The sequence below is a fragment of the Rhinolophus ferrumequinum genome, chromosome 9, assembly GCF_004115265.2.
Source record: "Rhinolophus ferrumequinum isolate MPI-CBG mRhiFer1 chromosome 9, mRhiFer1_v1.p, whole genome shotgun sequence".
NCBI classification, from domain to species: Eukaryota; Metazoa; Chordata; class Mammalia; order Chiroptera; family Rhinolophidae; genus Rhinolophus; species Rhinolophus ferrumequinum.
Window position 1 is genome coordinate 23,255,909 of NC_046292.1, and position 18,937 is coordinate 23,274,845.

An 18,937-nucleotide genomic window follows, 5' to 3' on the forward strand; every position below is an offset into this window, starting at 1 on the left:
GGCCAGTGGGAAGGCCGATCTGAACCCTCGAGTTCAAGCAGAGAGGCCTCCAACACCTTTGAGCAATGCTTTTTTTTTTAAATTGAGGCATAATTGACACATAACATTATATTAGTTTCAGGTGTGCAACAGAATGATTCGATACCTGCCTGCCCTGTGAACTGATCATCACAATATGTCTATTTCCTCATCATCATATAAAGCTACAAAATATGCAACACGATATTATTGACTATAGTCACCAAGCCGTACAGTACATCCCCATGACTTATTTATTTTAGGATTGGAAGTTTGACTCCCTTCACCTATTACTCCTAACCACCCAACCCCCTGCCCTCCCCCTCTGGCAACCACCACTCTGTTCTCAGCATCTATACAATTTGTTTTGTTTTATTTGTTCATTTGGTTTGTTTTTTAGATTCTACACATAAGTGAAATCATACGATATTTGTCTTTCTCTGCATATTTCACGTAGCATAATACCCTCAAGGTCCATCCATGTTGTTGTAAATGGTAAGATTTCATTCTTTTTTATGGCTGAGTGATATTCCATTGCCTATATGAGTATGTGCCACATATTCTTTATCCATTAAACCATAAATGGACACTTAGGTTGTTTCTATATCTTGGCTATTGTGAATAAAGCTGCAATGAATATAGGGGGCCCTATATCTTTTTGAATTAGTGTTTTCATTTTCTTCAGATAAATACCCAGAAGCAGAATTGTTAGACCATATGGTAGTTCTATTTTCAGTTTTTTGGTTTTTTTTTTTTGAGGAAGCTCCATATAGTTTTCCATAATGGATGCATCAATTTATATTCCTACCAACAGTGCACGAGGGTTCCCTTCTCTCCACATCCTCACTAACACTTGTTATTTCTTGTCTTTTTGATAACAGTCATTCTAGCAGGTGTGAGGTGATGTCTCACTGTGGTTTTGATTTGCATTTCCCTGATGATTAGTGATGTTGAGCATCTTTTCATGTACCTGTTGGGCATTTGCCTGTCTTTTTAGGAAAATGACTATTTAGATCCTCTGCCCATTTTTAAATTGGATTTTTTTTTTCTGTTGTTGTTATTGTTACTGAGTTGTATGAGAGACACATTTTTTTGGATGAGGAAGGCTTTTGAGGAGGTTGGGAACAAAGCCCAGGGGTAGAGACCGAGAACTTTCAGAGGTTCTGGACCTTTGGTCACTGTCTCTGTTGAATTCTGGTAGTTCTAAGAGTAGTAAACCCTTTCACCTACTTATGACTCATCCACTCATTGATTGATGGATTCATTTATTCCCTTATTCGAATATTCAACAGTTCACATGTACTTGCCAAGTGCTGGGATTTGGAGAGGCAACAACAGGCAAGATAAACATGGCTGCCACCCTGAGAGAGCTCACAGCCTAGAAGAGGAGACACACACACACGCACGTGGACACACACACAGTGTGACGGTGCTGAAATCAGGGAAGTGTGGGGATGGGGTAAACACAAGGGGCACAAAATCCGAACTAGAGGAGGGGGCAGGGCTTCTCTTTAAGAACAGAGGAGGGCTTATTGAGAGTTGGTGCAAATTGGCCTGTGTGTTTGCACAGGAAGGTGAGAAGACCATGCACTAAAGAGGAAGTTAAATAATACGCATCTGTGGGGGTTTTAAAACTCAAGCCGTCTTTTTTTTTTTAATGGATTAAAAAAGAGCTGCATTAGGAAAACTATCTATTAATTTCCAAATTAACATAGGTAAAAAGTAAGATACTCAGAGTAAATTGGAAGCCTTTTTTGTTATTTGAGATTTGCATAGCCTTTGAAACAGTAATTTTTAGTGCTGCCTAAAGGTGTGAGATTTCCTCTTTGGTAGAATGGTCACTGACCTTCTTACGTGATGCAGGTGCAATCACTTGTCAATACAAAATGTGCTAGAACTTGATGAAATAAAGCTTTGAGTTTGAGAAGTAAAGATACATTTATAAAAAAAAGAGAGAGAGAGTAGAGGAAGGAGTGTGGGGACACGAGGGCTACAGCCAGGTCTAAGGAAGGGTAATGGCCAGGGGAGAGGTGAAGTGAAAAAAACAGAAAAAAGGAATCAAGTTTAAGACTTAGAAGAGGCCATTAAAAGGTCCCTCTAGAGCCACATAGTTCTGAAAAATGCACTGTGGGGACACGTGACCTCTCTGATGGCCAGCTAGCATCTCTCACAGAGCCTAGCATAGAGACGGCTTAGGAAATGCTTGCTGAATGAGTAAGTGAGTGAACAAATGGGCCAACGAAGGTGTTCCTGACATTTGCACTACTGAGCGATCACTTGCCTGGAGAATTCTTTTTTAATTCTTCAGGTCTACAAAGGGAAGAGCGACACTGATAATCCTCAAGGAGTGAATACTCAAAACTCTATTATCTCTGGCTTTGAAGTTCATGAAATGAGCTTTCCTTTTTCTCTCCCTTCCATGCCCCCTCCTTCTCCCTTACGAGCTCATCCCTCCCTCGCCTGTCTCGCTCTGCCTCTCCCGCCTCACTTCTACTTCTTTTCTAGCAAAGGTAAATGAACTTTGCTGATCAAATCCAGTGCTGTTCATATGCACACTGAATCCAATGTCTTGAGTTCATACTGAGAAACTGAAAGAAAGGCAGCTTGGTGCAGGTAGGGGGCACTAACACTGGTCTGGCTTTCAGTCCTGACCACAGAAATTTCAGCAGCCCGATCTTCTTTCACAAGGCTGAGCTGAAAGGTCCTAACAAGAGGAGGCCCTGGGGCCAAACAGAGGTGGGGCTATATCTGAGAAGTTACCTGACACAGAAACAGGTCTCCTTCTTCAGTTACTAACATTCCAACATCTGCTGAGCTCCTCCTCAGTACTGAGCACTGTGCTAACTGCCGAAGAAATACTATATAAAATTCCACTCTGCTTTCGGGGCGCCCCTGAGCTATGGGGAGAGAGCATCTAAACACAGCACAACGTGAAACACACACAAACAAAAGGTGCTTTGGGAACAGAGGAAGGAGCAAGACCTGGTAGAGTTAGGAAGGCTTCTCAGACGAGGGGTATTTGGACTATGTCGCAAAGGGGGATAGGAAGTTGCCTGGAGGAGAAGGGAAGGTCAGGAGGTACCCAGAACGAGGTCTTAAAGGGCCAGGTGGTCCATGAAGCAGTTCGGTGTGGCTGAAGCTGGGGTTTCCTGAGTGGGGTGTGTGTGGAGGGAAGGGGTTGTTATTTATCACATAAGCTTGGCTGGTCAGAACCACCAGGGATACCCATCCCAGATCCACTGAATCAGATCTTTGAGGAAAAAGTTTTGCAATTTGTGTCTTTAAAGTCTCTCCAGGTATTTCTGATAATTAACCAAATTGGGGAAATAGTATTGTGGGCGGAATCACTACAGGGTCTAAGATAGCCCAAATGGCCAAGACGGGGTTTACATTTCCCACAGTGAGCCAATCAAAGGGAGAATGTGGAGTAGGCCAGCGTCACTTGCTCTGAGTCTTCTTTTGGCCCTTTCCCCTGAATCTGCCAAACTTCCAGAATGATGGACTGGGATGTTTTTAGTGGTTCTTATTAGTTTATTGAGTAGAGACACACCCATCACCTGCATCCCCAATAAGACAGTAAGTCCTTGTTCCCACAGGGCTAGGGCTGCACAGCTGGAGGCGATCGGTCACTGCTGGTATCGGGACATAGGTTGTTGGCCATTCTCACACCACATCATTTTGTTTCTCTCTTTGGACTCTCTTATTGCCCTCGGGGTCGGGGGGAGACCTGGGCAGTGGAACATCCCCATCTCCCTCCCAAGTTCAGGCAGCAGAGGTCCTACAAGGGGGGTGGAATTCCAGGAAGGGTCCTCGCATCCACACATATATAGGTGCCTGGGATGCATAACCATTCCTTGATTATGAAGAGACCAAGGGACGTGTGTCCTGTGCTACCTTTCTGCAAGCAAGCCTCTCAACACCGTCTCCTCACAGCACACCTCTTCACCCACTTCTTGCAAAGGGAGGCCCTGTATTCGCAAACCCATTGGCCTCTCACTTCAGAACCCCCTTCACTCACCATCCTCTTTCTCCTACATCTTCACTCTCTCCCTCTTTGCTTGCTCTGCCCTCAGCCTACAAACCTATGCAAGTTTCCAATATTTTAAACACACACCCCCCCCTAAGTAGCCCCAAACTTCTCTCCACCATACCTCCCTCACATGCCCTTTCTCCTCCCTTCACTTTACCACGGAACTTGTCAAAAGGGCTGTCTACATTCCTGGCCTCCCCTCCCATCCGTTCACCCTCCACCTCATTGCTATTTCTGCCCCAAGAGCTCGACTGAAAGGTCGTCCTCCAAGGCCCAAAGCCAACGGTCTCTTTAGTCCTTTTCCAACTAGACTTTTCTCATTGCCATTGTCAGACATATCCTGGTTGGACACTCTTCTTGGTTTTATAGCACGATTGTCCTACCACTCAGACTGCTCTCTATTTCTTTCACTCGATCTCTTTCACCTGTAAGGATGGTGCTCCCCGATCCATTCTGAATCTTCTTATTCTCTTTGCTCTCTCCAGGAAAGGTTGTCCATTCCTTAGTTTTCTTTTCCCACTCATTGTGGTGATGAGATAACACCCAACTCTCTCTCTCTCGAACCCAGATTTATCCAGTTTCCAACCAGTGTATCCAAATGCCATTGGATGAACCACAGACACTTCAAATGTACCATATTTCCCTCTTGACCACTGTAAACTAGGTTCCTCCTCTTGTATTTCCTTTTCAGCCTCCCAGTGGTCCACGTCAGAAAGCATTGAGGCATCATTCATTTCTTAATTGAGTCAATGTTTACTGAGTGCCTACTGTGTGCCAGGCACATGTTGGTCACTTGGGATACAATGTGGAATAAGACCCCTCCTTCTGCCTGAACTCCTCACATCCAATCAGCCACCAAATGCCATCCCATTCCCTAAATCTCTTGCAAATCTGTCTCCCCTTCCACATTTCCAAAGCCTTGGTCGATGCCCCATTTTCCTTACTTGGGTAACTGCTGCAGCCTCCTTACTGGTGTTGCTCCCGCTAGTCCCCCTCTATAACCCTCTCTACTCCTGCCAGAGCAATCTTTCAAACAGTCAGGCCTTCTTGCTATTGCTCTGGTTCAGAAGAAGAATGGCCTCATCTTCCCAAGGCTGACCCCAATGTTGTCAATCCCACTCCCTGCCCTCTACTCTTAGACCTTGCTCCACCCAGCAGCACAAGACAGCTACTTAATTGCATGGCCAATGGAGCCAGAAAGACTGGGTTTAAATCCCGGCACTGCCACTTACTGGCTATGTACTATGGAAAAATGTACTAACCTTTGACGTATCATGATTCAATTTCTTCACTCATCAAATGGGTCTATTAAAACTGAGTCAATCACGATATTACAAGACTGAAAAAAGCCCATCTATACAGGCGCCTTAGCTCAGTGCTCAGCACATGATAAGCATATAATAAAAGAGGGCTATTACTGTTATTACCAACAGTCTAACACTTCTATCCTTAAGCATCTGTTTCAGAATAAAACCTAAGTTTCCACGGCAAGCATGTGGGTTCACCATGATCTGGATCCTGCTCACCTTTCCATCCTCGTTTTGATCCAGGCATGTAAATTACTTTCAGTTCGAAGAGGCTATTCTAAACCTCAGTGCCTTTGCACATGCGTCCACTCTGAGCTATTGATTTCCAAGCCTACGTATTCTTCAAAACCCTGCTCGAAGGTAACCTCCTTTGTGAAAACTTCCCTGACCTTCCAACTAGTGGTTTCTTCCTAGGTTTTCCCATAGCACTCGGGATACACCTTCATTGGCACTTATCTGTACTTTGGCTTTTTATTGTCATACTTGTCTTCTCTCCTCTGTGCACGTTCCTCAAGGGAGAGATCATAGCTATAGTCAAGGAATGAATGGATGCTCATCTCATCAAACATATTGGGAACTTGGAGAGGCTGTGCTTTTTGCTGAAGGAGGTGTCCCAAATGTGATAGGACAGGCAGTCCTTGGACACACATGTATCTCTCCTGTGGGCTAGTTAGGAACACACTATCCACTTTCCCTGTGGTTTGCAGGAAGGCAGCTCTGCTTCTTAAGTCATAGACTGAGTTTCTATACTTACACCCTACTTTCTGCATTGGGTGCTTCATGGCTCTTCTCCCATCTGGTGTCAGGAAGGGATGTCCTTCAGCCTTTCTAGGCTCCCCCAGGACTATCTAAAGCCCACTGAAAACCTGTGGAAATGCTAGAAACACCCTTCTGTACAGCTTGACGCTGAGGGAGTCCCCCACAGAGGGGCTGGCTTCAGGAACCCAGGCTGCTGTGACCTCCTGCAGGACATGTGGAAGAGTGACCCATATGGGGCCATTAACATCCAAACACCAGCCAAGGCTAGGCCTTCTACGGAGAGAATCAAGTGATCTCTCAGAAAATTCTCAGGCCTTGCCTACATTTCCCCATGTACCCCTCCTTCAGGTTTGAAAGAAAACAGAGACAAGCATCTTTGACAAAGCCCAAGAAAGAGCCCTCTAGTCAACAACTTCATAACCTCATGTTAGTAAGTCCTTCTTCTGGTCGAGGCTCTATTTGTGCCCCCACATGGCTGGGACATCCTCTCCCTTGACTAGGTTCATCATCAAATGGTTTGAATCTTTCTTTGTAAAATGCTTTGCAGAGAAAATCTGCAGTGTTTCCAGCATTGTGGTCCTAGGCAACTTGACCAAACAATTTTAAAATGTTGAGTAAAACTTTAAAAGAAAAAAATGGTTTTCATCAGTTAGTGTATAAACTGACTTATGTCCCCCTAAAACTCATATGTTGAAGTCTTAACCCCCAATGTGATAGTATTTGAAGATGGGGCCTTTGGGGAGGCAATTAAGGTTAAATGAGGTCACAAGGGTGGGGCCCTAACTCAATGGGATTGGCGCCCTTATAAGAAGAGGAGGAGACACCAGGGAGTCTCTCTCTGCATGTGCTCAGAGGAAATGGCCTTTCGTCCTGTGGGGACACAGGGAGAAGGAGGCCATCTACAAGCGAGGAGAGAGTCCTCACCAGAAACTGAATTTGCTGGCATCTTGACTGTAGACTTCTAGCCTCTAGAACTGTGAGAAAATAAATGTCTCCTGTGTAAGCTACCCCGTCTGCTATATTTTTGTCATGGCAGTCGCAGACGACTCATATGGTAAGAATACTCAGGTCCAAAACCCAGTTACTGTAGGGACCCAAAATGTAACTCAGAGCATGAATCTGGCTTTGGCCTTGAGAGCATTTTTAAAAAAACTGGTGAAGTAGAGTTTTGGCTTTCAGGACCTTGATGGAGAGAGGCCCTGGTAGAAAAGAGACAAAGGTCATGGGCCCCCAAGGTGGGAGACTCTAATATGACACTCCTGAATAAAGCTGGGCTGGTTAAAGATGTATTCTTAGTATGAGGGTGGACTAGAAATAAGCCTATCTTCCTTCTCATCTGCTATTACTACCCTCTGGAAGGATCTGGAGGCTGATTGTTTATCTCAGAACTTTAGAGACTGATTGGATAGAAAACAGAAATGCCCCCTGAGACTCCATTACAATAAGTCTTCCTTCATCTGGGTTTGCAGCCTTCAGATTAATTGGGTGGTTTTAAACCTTCATACTGAGAATTTAGTCTGAAGAGTTTTCCAGCTGGTAATGCCACCAGGCACTGGGAAGATACAAATGTAAACTCTCTCTGGAAGAAACCACCTTCTACCAGGTCTCGAATAATTCCCCAAAAGTTTATAATTCTAACCATATAGTCAAAAGTTATACAACAAAGAAGGAAACATGGTTCTGGGGGCAAGAGGTGAGGAACAACAGACAACAGAATCTAACTTGCAAAGATTTCAGATATTGGGCTTAACAGAAACAGACTATAAAATAAATATGTTTAACATATTTAAAGAAATAAAGAAGGATCTAAAAATATAAGGAGAAAGAGACTACAAATATGATGAAAAACATTTGAAAAAGAACAAAATAGAACTTCATAAAAATGAAATTATGATATCTGAAATTACAAGAAACCTTCAGTGAATAAACTCAACCGAGGTTAGACATAGCTGAACAGAGAATTAGTGAACAGAACGAACATGAGAAAATATGATAGAAGAAACACAGAAGATAGAGTAAGAAAGATTAACATGCCTTGTTAGACTTCCAGAAGCAGAAAAGAGAGGGAATAAAGGAGAGGGAACAGTTGAAAAGATAATGACTAAATTTTTTCCCAAACTGATAAAAGAAACGATTCATAGATTCAAGATGTTTAATAAAATAAAGCAGGATAAATACCAAAATACCCACAACTAGACACATGATAGTGAAACTACAGAATACTAAAGATAAGGAAAATACCACAAAGGCAGCCAGAAGACTGTCATACAAAGCAATGGCAATAAACTTACAGCAACATGAGAAGCTAGAAGACATTGGAATAATATTTCCACAAGCAGAGAGTTTATAATAATAACCAAGAATAGGATATCTAATGAATAACAGTGTTCTTTCAAGAACAAGGGGAAACAGACATTTTAAGACAAATAACAACTAAGAAAGTTTGTCATCAAGAGGAAAATAAATTTTAAAGCATGTGCTTTGGACAGAAACAAAGTAATTCCAAAGAGAAGAACTGAAATGCAAGAAGGAATAGTGATCAAAGTAGCAGTAAATATGTCAATAAATCTAAATGGATATTGGTTTTATTAAGCAATAACGACTTGTGAGCAAACATGAAAATACACATATCACAGAATATGAATTGGGAAGGATTAATTAAAGTCATAGTGTTCTAAGACCTCTGACTTTTCAGGAGCAACATAAAATTACTATTTACATTAGACTTTATTAAGTATGCATATTAATATTTTAGGGTAACCCTAAAATAATAGAAATGATTGTATAATTTTGATAGTCTAACATGTCCCCTTACAAGGTAAATTGGTTTTTAAAAATCCAGCTATACACAAAACACGTATAAAGCATTAAGAAGTGCAAAGGTTGAAAGTAAGAAGATTTATTACACAAAAACCAAAAGAAAGCTGATGTAATAGCTGGGAAAAGAACTTTCAGATCAAAACATTACTACAATAATGTTTAAAGAGATAAAGAGAGTCATTACACAATCATTTTTGAAAAAGTTCAATTCATCAGCAAGATATGTAATTCTCCACTTGCAAGCTCTACTAACACAGTCCTAAAATATATAAAGCAAAAACCGAGAGAACTTCAAGGAATAACAGAAAAAATCCACCATCACAATGGGAGGTGTTAATATACCTTCCTCTGCAGTTGCCTGAGCAAGAAGACAAAATCAATGAAGATATAAATGATATAAGCACAATTAACAGGCTTGATGTAACGGACACATTAGAACACAAAAACAGCAAAGTACACAGTTTATTTTTTTAAGCACACACAGAATATATGTGAAAAATGAGCATTTCTAGTCCAAAAAGCACGTCTCCATAAATTTCAAATGAGTCAAATACAGACAAGCTCTGACTACAAGCTTTAGAATCAGTAACGAAAAACCAGCTGAAAAAAATCCTTTGTTTTGAAATTAAGAACTACTTCTAAATAAGTCGTGGATGAAAGATGAAAGAATAATAGAAATTGGGAAATATTCTGAATTAAACTATAACAGATATACTACATGTAAAAACCTGTGGGAATGTAGCCAAAATAGTTCTTAGAAGGAAATTTATAGTACTAGATGCTTAAGTAAGATTGAAAAATAAAGAATTAAGCATCAAAATTAAGACATTAGAAAAAGAATAACAAAATAAACTCAAATGTAATAGAAAGAAGGAAATAAAGATGAGAACATAAGGGGATGAAATAGAAAATAAATATATCAAAACAAGTATTAACAAAATCCAAACTGTTTTTTTTTTTTTTTTACAAAGAATAATAAAATGTGAAACTTCTGGCAATATTGATTATAAAAAGATACAAAATAAGAAATGAAACAGAGAATAAAAATATATAATAAGAGATTGTATACACAATTTTATAGTCAATAAATTTGATAACTTAATAAAATGGCCTCAAGAAAAAAATAGATGATCTAAATAGTTCTTTAGCTATTAAAGTATTAAATATATAGTTTAAAATCTTCCAAGAAAAGAACATCAGACCCAGACAGTTTTGCTGAAAAGTTCCACCAAACCTTTAAGACAAAAATGATTCCAATCTTCCACTAATAACTCCATAGGACAAAAAGAGAGGAAACCCTCTCCAAATCATTTTATGAGGTTAGCAGTATCTTGACAAAAAAATCTGGCAAGGGTAATATGAAAACAAAACAAGACAAAACAAAAACTAATCTCACTAACAAAATAGAAGCAAACTACTATAGAATACATTAGTCAATCAGATATTGGAATGTACAAAAAAGATAATACTCAATGACTGAGTTGGGTTTATCCCAGAAATGCAAGATTGGTTTAAACAATAGAAAATCAACCAATGTAATTCACCACACTAAGAAAATAAAGGAGCAAATCATATGATGATATGATGATATCAATAGATATAGAAAAGTTGGTTGATAAAACTCACCATCCAGTCACAATAAAAGCTCTTAGAAAACTAGGATTAGAAAGGAACTATACATTTTACAGAAAACCTTCAGCAAACATACTCAATGATGAAGAAGTGAAAACATCGATATAACATCAAACAATGACAAGAATGTGCCCTCATCACCATGATCTGACATTACACCGGCGGTTCAAGCCTGCACACTGGGGCAAGAAAGAGAATCAAGAGATGGTACGCGGATTGAAATGGAAGAAACAAAACCATCAGTTTTTGCAGATAACTGTCTTCTGTAGAAAACCCAAGATAATTCACAGATAAATTATTACAAGAGAGTTGCTATATATAAAAAAATCAAATAATAAAAATTAGTTGTATTTCTAAACACCAGCAAGAAGCAGGTAAAAAATGAAAATTTTGAAAGATATGATTTATATCAGCAACAACAAATAGCAGATATCTAGGAGTAAATATATTGAGAAACGTACAAGGTCTGTAATAGAAAAAAATTACACAAGTTTATTGAAAGCTCTAAGTAAATAGAGAGAGATATACCACACTTGGGGAGTGGAAAACTCAGTGTTACAAGCCTATCAGTTCTTCTCCAATTGATCTATAGTTTTGGTGTAATTAAAACAAATATTCCAACAGGTTATTTTGTGGATCTTGGTAAAATTTATGAGAGAGAACAAAGGGCATGTCACAGGAAAAATAACTACATGTGAAATAAACAGGTGAAAAGATGCACATAGCAGTGGAGAAGTACACATCCCATCAAAGAGAAATCTTGGGGAACACAAAATTCTGAGTGTAACTGATGAAGAACATAAACGACACAATGACGTTTATATGAAGTTCAAATGCTCGCTTACTAAACAATGTGTTTTTAAGGAGACACATTTACATGGAAAGTATAAGGAAAAGCAGAGGAATGACAAGCATACACTCAAGGTGGTGTTTACCTGAGGGACAGGGAATGGAATGGGATTGGTGAGAGACTCGCATCACGAAGTCTGCTGTGATTTGGCTATGCAGGTATCTGTTGTACTGATGTTCTTTGTATCTTATTTGATATTTTACAAATATGCTTTTTATTGACTCGATATTTAATAAAAAACAATTTTTAAGAATTGTCTGCAGAGAATCTACCCAAAGCAAATGCTGGGTTTGAAACTCCTGGTAGACCGACAGTCCCCCACCCAGCCCTGGCCACAGGACACTCCGCACCCTCCCCACGAGCCTTACCTTGGCGGGGTTGAGTGCTGTGATGATCCACACACAGTGTGCGTTGTTGTCATACTGAATGGGGAAGTTGGGGGAGGTGATGATGCCCGAGGGGCCTCGCAGGTGGGCATCACACATGCGGGCTGCAGAGAGGAAGGACACGCCTTTCAGTTCACACTAGGTCCAGTTCCATCCCTACCTCCCACCCCCACCCAGCCCACTGGAGACTGAAATCTGTACAATCCCACCCCAGACATAACGTTCTGCTTCCTGTTTGCTTCCCCCATAGTTCTCAGCAAGCTCAAAGAGAAGTCACAGTTTCTGGAGCACAGAGGTGTGCACCTTCTGCTCTGTAGACCATGGTGAACTTCCACGGTCAGGCTAAGCAACCTCCGTCCCGTGAGTCCCTGGGACCGAGCGGCTCATGTCCACCCAGAGGGTGTAGGTTAGCAATCCTCTATTGAGCAAAAGCGAGGTGGGCTCCAGGCACCTCTGGGCCTGCTAAGCTGCCCACCCCTTGTTCTGCTGACCTGCCGGTGTTTCCCCATTTGCTCTCAGGTCTCCTGAAGTTGAATCTCAGGGTGTCCTTAGCCCATTAGGTCACAGAGTGTCTGTGCCCAAGGACTCTGCCAAGGCCCCCAGCTCAGCCCAGTGCCAGGCACCCAGGGTGATCTCAGCGCCAGTGAAGGACTTCCCAGTTCCTTCCCCACACTCAGCACATGCCTAAAACAGGCTTTTGACTGGAAGCGTAAAGATTCAAGGTCAATTAGAAGAAGTGCTCTACTCAAGTAGATATAAAGTGTTATCAATCACAGCTTAATTTAATTAAGCTCTTTAAAATAGCTTCCAAACTAATTAGATTAAGTAGTGATTGATAACAGTTAAGGTGCTACATTGTATCTAGGTGTTTGCCTTCTTTAAAACCGTGTTCTTTAGTTCTAGCCACTTCATTCTTCAACGTTGAGTGCTCCGCTATTTTAATAAAGCGTTCTATCAGCCTGTTCCGTTGCTGCCCACATGGCACTTCATCCTAATTGTAGCCAAAGGACCCAACAATAAAGATATAGTGAGCAAACTCAACACGCCTAAGTAGATAAAATGAAAGTGGTGTCAAACCTGGTTTCCTCTGATGGGGCAAAATATCCTAGAGCTCCTCTCGGTGTGTGGGTAGGCCATGATACACCTGTCCTGCGAAGCCTTTTCTGGGAGGGCCTGGGAAGCACTTCCCACAGCTCCCAGATATAATTCATCTCTTCTCATTTCATGAGCTCATTCCTGCGCTCACTCATTGCAGCATTTATTGAGTGCTGCTTACGGGCCGGGCAGAGCGTCGGGAGAAAAATGTCTAAGACACAACGCTCCTCTCTGAAGGGCCACCGGCAAGAGGAGGAAATAGGTATGAAAACAGTTCGAATCAAGGAGAACAAGTGTTGTCAGAGGGTTTTCTGCAAGAGGCTGCTGGGTCAGAAGTGCTCCTTTTTCTCTTCCAGTTCATCTCCTTCAGCGAGGACCTTTCTGCTGGGAGCTCTCCCCAGTCCTGCACCTAAAGGACCTTCTCCCTCATCCTGAGCTCAAATGTCGGTTGCATCAAGTTTGAACAAAGCCCTAGGGGAACCCTGTCCTCCGTTGCTCCAGTGGGCATCTGATTGCTCCTGGAATCCTGTGCTAAGAAACACTTAGATTCACAGATTGATGAGACAACCAGGTGAGGAGAGCACCGGCTGTGGGGTTTACCCGCTTAGTCTTCTGGGTTTTAAGTCTACTTGCTGGTTCTTTACGCCTGGGTAAGTTAGAAAACCACTCTGATTCTACTTCCTCATTTGTAAAATGGGGCTACTGATATCACCTCGTCGAGGCATGGTGAGGATGAAGTTATAGGAGATAACGGACGTGAAGGCTCACTCAGGACGTGGGACATCATCAGTGCTCAACAAAGATTATAATATTTTAATGAATTTCCTCTAAGCTTTTAAAGTGGTAAATGCCTTTTGGACCTGTTTTCTTTAATTACCTTCAACATATTTCACTGTCAGAGCCGGGACGGTCAGACTCCCAATGCCATGTTCATTTCCTTTCACTATGCCCGAGACTTCTCTCAAGGCCAAAGATCTTTTTTCTACCTTTCCTGAAGTTTCTTCATGTAGGATGTTTTTTCTTGTGACCACACGTGAGACTGACAGCATTACTAAACAAATTACAGTAAGATCATCAAAACCCAAACCATGATCCCAGCCCCCCTTTGCGGAGGACCTGTGGGTTCAGAACCCCAGCCCTGCAGGGAATCCTTACAAACCTCCACCAGCACATTCTACAGCTCTTCTGCAAAGCCAGGTTTTGCTGCCTTAAAAGGCCTCAGCTTCAGACTCAATTTATCCTGGACTTGTTTCCAAAAGTTAGATGGTATTTGCAGGCTGTTGAAATATGTTGAAGGTAATTAAAGAAAACAGGTCCAAAAGGCATTTACCACTTTAAAAGCTTAGAGGAAATTCATTAAAATATTATAATCTGCAACTATTTCGAGGCCCTCATATATTTTGAGGTGCTCCATCCACTGCATGGAGCACCTCCAAATAGGTTCAGAATGGAGTATCAGCTACTTCTTCCCTCTGCTCTGGGCCAGGTCAGGGAGTCTGTGGACAGGCAGACTTTCTCCAGAACAGCCAGCTCCTGGGATCCCACCAACAGATGGATAACTAGCTCATGGCTGCAACCCACACGGGCTGGCAACATGGCAGATGCTCAGACAAGGTCTGAATAAATGAATAGACACATGTTTACGTTGCTCTTTTTCCCTTTTCCCATGAAATGCTCTGCTGGATAACTGGCGGGAGACTTCTCTGGGCCCTTCCACCCTTAAGCTCTGCAGCCACTGTCTCTCTTCCTCTGGACATCATGACACCATAGAACAGTATCAGTATTCCAGGGGACCTTAGGGGGTCACCACCTGGACCCACAGCCAGTTCTGGCACCGAAACAACTTGGTACCAAACAGGAAATTGCTCCAGATGGAATCGCCTTGGTCTTCTGTCTGCTCCCCAAACCTTATTCCACACTGTTCCCTGCTGCCTCGCCTTGCTTCTCCTCCTACTACCTGCCTCCTCATCCTTTCCCGTCCTCTGGAACCACATCCTCATCCCCAATTCTCAGGCAAACAGACCTGACTTGCATCTGCAACATCTTTCAGTACCTCCTGCTCCAACTTCTGCCGTGACTGAAGCCCGTCTCCCACTCCCAGGCCACTGCCTCCTCTGTAGCCCTCTGGAGTGGAGAGCTTTCTCCCACCCTCCATCCAGTATTTTGTCCTGCAAAACACTTGCTCAACCCCTGGAGGAACTCTTCTTTGACCTTCACCTAGATCTCACTCCACTGATACCAACATTTTCTCCCCACCCTTCAGTTCCCCATCTTCTCGGTCCTTACTCAACTTACCGTGTTTCCCCGAAAAGAAGACCTAACCGGAAAATAAGCCCTACCATGATTTTTCAGGATGACATCCCCTGAACATAAGCCCTCATGTGTCTTTTGGAGCAAAAATTAATATAAGACCCAGTCTTATTTTCGGGAAAACACGGTAGATCCCATGGTCCACCATTACGATCGTTTTCTTACAAATCCACCTGCCGCCACACACCCTTGTTCCGTTTTCCTTTCATCATTTGCCTGGAAGACATCAACTGTGGATGAACCTCTCCATTTACACTCTCTAGACCTGCCCCCCTACAGTCGAGCTTTTCTGGAGAAAAATCACATGAGGAGGAAGGCAGACATCATTACAAATGCATGATCACCCCCCTCAGAAAATCCTGGCTATTCCCTAGCGCCTCTGACATGTAGCTCTATTAAGTCACTCCCCCACTCTGCTCAAAGACTCCTCCCAGCCTTCCACGTGCCCCTGGGACCTCTTTCCCGCCCCTTACTCTCCCTTGTGGGCTTTGCTTCAGTCTTTCTGGATGAAAGAGGGGACATGTGGCAGGCACACCCTCGCCCTCATTCCCCATTCCTGTGCTTATGTGCTCATCTCCTTCCCTTCAGTCCCTTCGCTGTTTAGAGGCAAGACCCTCCTCATGAGATCGGTGCCCCTGCCCAAAGTCAACCATGTCCACGGCCTCAGCCACGCCCGGCGTCTTCTGTTCTGAGACCGGGAGAGTCCATCGTGGAGATCTTAAACTCCATCGTCCTACTCGCTCCCCTGCCACCTATGCACCCAGCAGAGTGACTCTGGTCTCGGTGTACCTGCTGCCCTAAATCACAGGGCCCTCCAGCCCTCTGGCTCTCTCGTTTCTCGCCATATATCGATTCCCTGCTGACCCTTCTTTCACTACCCAGGATGGACCTCAAGACCCTAACTGATAGCTACCGTAACACTCTCATTATCTGCCTTTGGTTAATTCTACCTCCCGCTTTCTCTAGCCCTCATCCCGGGTGCCAGGGTCCTGCCAGGAGAATACGGTACCACTACACAGTCATGGCTTACCATGGTAATTGAAACTTTGGCCCAAGCAAGTCTTCTCCCGTGTCTTTGTTCAGTTTCCTCAACAATTCCTTACGGGGAAAACTTCAAACGTTCTCCACTGCTCTGAACCATGTAACCCCAGTGGTTATTTTCCCATCTTCGTTGTACTTGACCTCTCTGGAGGACATGACCCTGCTGACCCTTGGTGAAACTCACATTCATAGGCTTCCACAGTGCCTCTTGGCTCTTCTCCTACCTCTCTGACTGGCCATTAACTCCTTAAAAGTAGTTGTTTAAATCTGGGTAAAGAGTATACAGGAGTTCTTTACACACTTGTTGCAAATTTTCTGTGAGTTTACAATTTCAAATCAAAATAAAAGTTACGAAAAAGTGGCGGAGGAGGAGTTGTTCTATGTGGTTCCATCTAGTATACTGACTCTGAAGGATGTCCAGGTGTAATTTTCAAGAAGTAGGGGAGAGCTTTGGAATCAGGGTTTGAACTCCAGCTCAACCGATTCGCTTTGTGCCCTTTGCAAGTTGGCTGACCAGTCCAAGCCTGAGCTAAACATAAAATAATGGGTATTGCCACTTTCTTCATAAAGAAATTATGAAAAAATGCCTCCTGCCATGCTTTATACAAGTATAAATAGCTCAACAAATGGGAGCTTTATCATTAGTACATGTATGTAGGTAAGGGACTAAGGGAGCCATGGGGCATGTATTGTAGCATAGTCAATGAGTCACCTAGAGAGAATAACTACAGAGGAGGAGAGAGGAGGGTGGGTGTAAGGGTGGAGCAGAGATGGGAATCGGGGAGGGGAAGAGGGAGAAGGATGGGAGGGGAGGGAAGGGGAGGAAGATGAAAACCAAACTCTGAACGTTAGTGTCTAAGGAGTAGGCTCAGGAAGCTAATCCTATGAAGGCCACCAAAAAGGAAGACAGTCACCTGTAATTTTCATGGCATTTAATTCAGCCAGTTTGTGCCATATTTCCCACGTTTCACTATTTTATGAGGAGGGAGAAGATTCAGAACATTTCAGTAATCTGCTCTGTGCTGCACAATATGTTAATAGCAAGGCTGAAACTTGAACTGAGGTCTCAGGGCTGAGGCTGGAGTTCTAGCCACCAAAACAATCTTTAATTGTACACCGATACATATATATATATATTAAAAATAATAAATATATAACATATATATTTATACAGCCAATAGTGGGTTTCTCCACAAAGGAAAAAACATAATGTATTGCTGTTTTCTGTTGATTATCTACTTTGTAACTGTAAGTGTCTCACCTGGGGCGGGTACTCAGTCTCTACCCTCTGTCAACCTCAATTTGTGGTCACAAGAAACCAGGTCTCCTGGTTGTCAATTTCTTCCTCTTCACTCTGTCCATGGTTTACACACAGTGTTCCCCGGAGCCTCAGGGTTCCTCAGAGGGGGCTTAGCGGCTGCGAGAGTAGAGGGGAAGGGTAACTCCAAGTCCCCAGCCCCTGCTTCAATGAGAGACACTCCACTTGCATCTGTTTTATTTATTGAGCTTCTGAAAAAGCTTCTTTTAAAATATTGGCCTCCACATGTAAAACAAGCCTGGTAAGCCCCACATTTTACTACTCTGCCTCCATCTAAGGCTGAAATAGAATTCGTCTAACAGTGTTTCAGTGGCCCTCAATCTCCTTTGAATGATCGGAATTTTCTAGGAGTCAAATCAGAAGCTTATTTCTTTAGGTGGGAGGGTAACAAAAGAAAGACCTGTGAATCCCTGATTTCAAATTCCAAAATGAGGGCACAGCGCCATATTGTTCATTCATTTCAATCACTGATTCATTCAGGTCGTCCTTAAACATTTGTCGAGGGCCTATTATTTGCCAGGCCTCATATTTTAGTGCAATTAACTGTGTTGAAAATGAATATTTAAAATCAAATCATAATTTAAATGCATTAGAGGAAAAGTAATACCACTGTGTATGGTGGTGAATCCTTTTAAGAACGTGATCTTTTGGTAACCAGCTTAGTAGTGGAGCTGTCCTGGAAGTGAGTTTTATCCCTTTTTATTTTTAAAGTGAAGTTCACTGAAAACTCAAAATAAGAGGTTTTAAGAGAAAAAACTTTTAAAACTGCCAAAATAAAAGGACCCTTGAATCTAATGTCTATCTCAGCCCTTGGCCTTCAGGGGAGCCCAGGACAGAGCACCCAAGTCCAGACCAGGAGCCTTTGCCTTCTCCCTCCTTCCCTCGCAATGAACTATGGGAGAGAACAAGGGAGAGGGTGAGCGGCAGGCAATGAACCTGAACTGAAAATCCCTTCTCCACCACAGTCAGTGCTGGTCACTTCCTATCACATGGCTTATTGGAATTTTGCCATCACTAGGCAGAGGAGGTTTTGTTTTCCCAGTTCACTAATGAGTGCCCTGTGGCTAAAAAAGATGAAGGAACCCGCCCAGGGCTGGCAAGCTAATAGGGGGCAGAGTTGTGATCCAGATCAAAGTCTGTGTGCCTCCCAAACCGGGTGATTATAAAATGATTGGGCAAGACAGTGAGGGAACAGGCATCTAAAAGAACCCGTGGCCCCTAGAGGCTGTGGGTGTGCTGCCAGGCTTGGGGAAACTGTACCGCGACAGTGCTGAGCAGTTTAAACCAAAGGTGTGCACGTAAGCCTCACAGACATGCTGGGGTGTTTCTAAAGGAGCCTTTCAGGTCCGCTGCCTCATCTAGTCCTCGCCG

At 42.9% G+C, this 18,937-nt stretch overlaps 1 protein-coding gene across 1 annotated transcript in view; it reads right to left on the reverse strand.

Moving 5' to 3' along the window:
- Nucleotides 1-18,937, reverse strand: part of CSMD2 (CUB and Sushi multiple domains 2) — a 579,918-nt gene that overhangs the window by 259,166 nt on the left and 301,815 nt on the right. Inside the window, exon 10 of the mRNA XM_033115124.1 lies at nt 11,785-11,906. Within this exon, the coding sequence (XP_032971015.1) occupies nt 11,785-11,906 (122 nt within the window). The remainder of the gene's footprint in view (nt 1-11,784; nt 11,907-18,937) is intronic.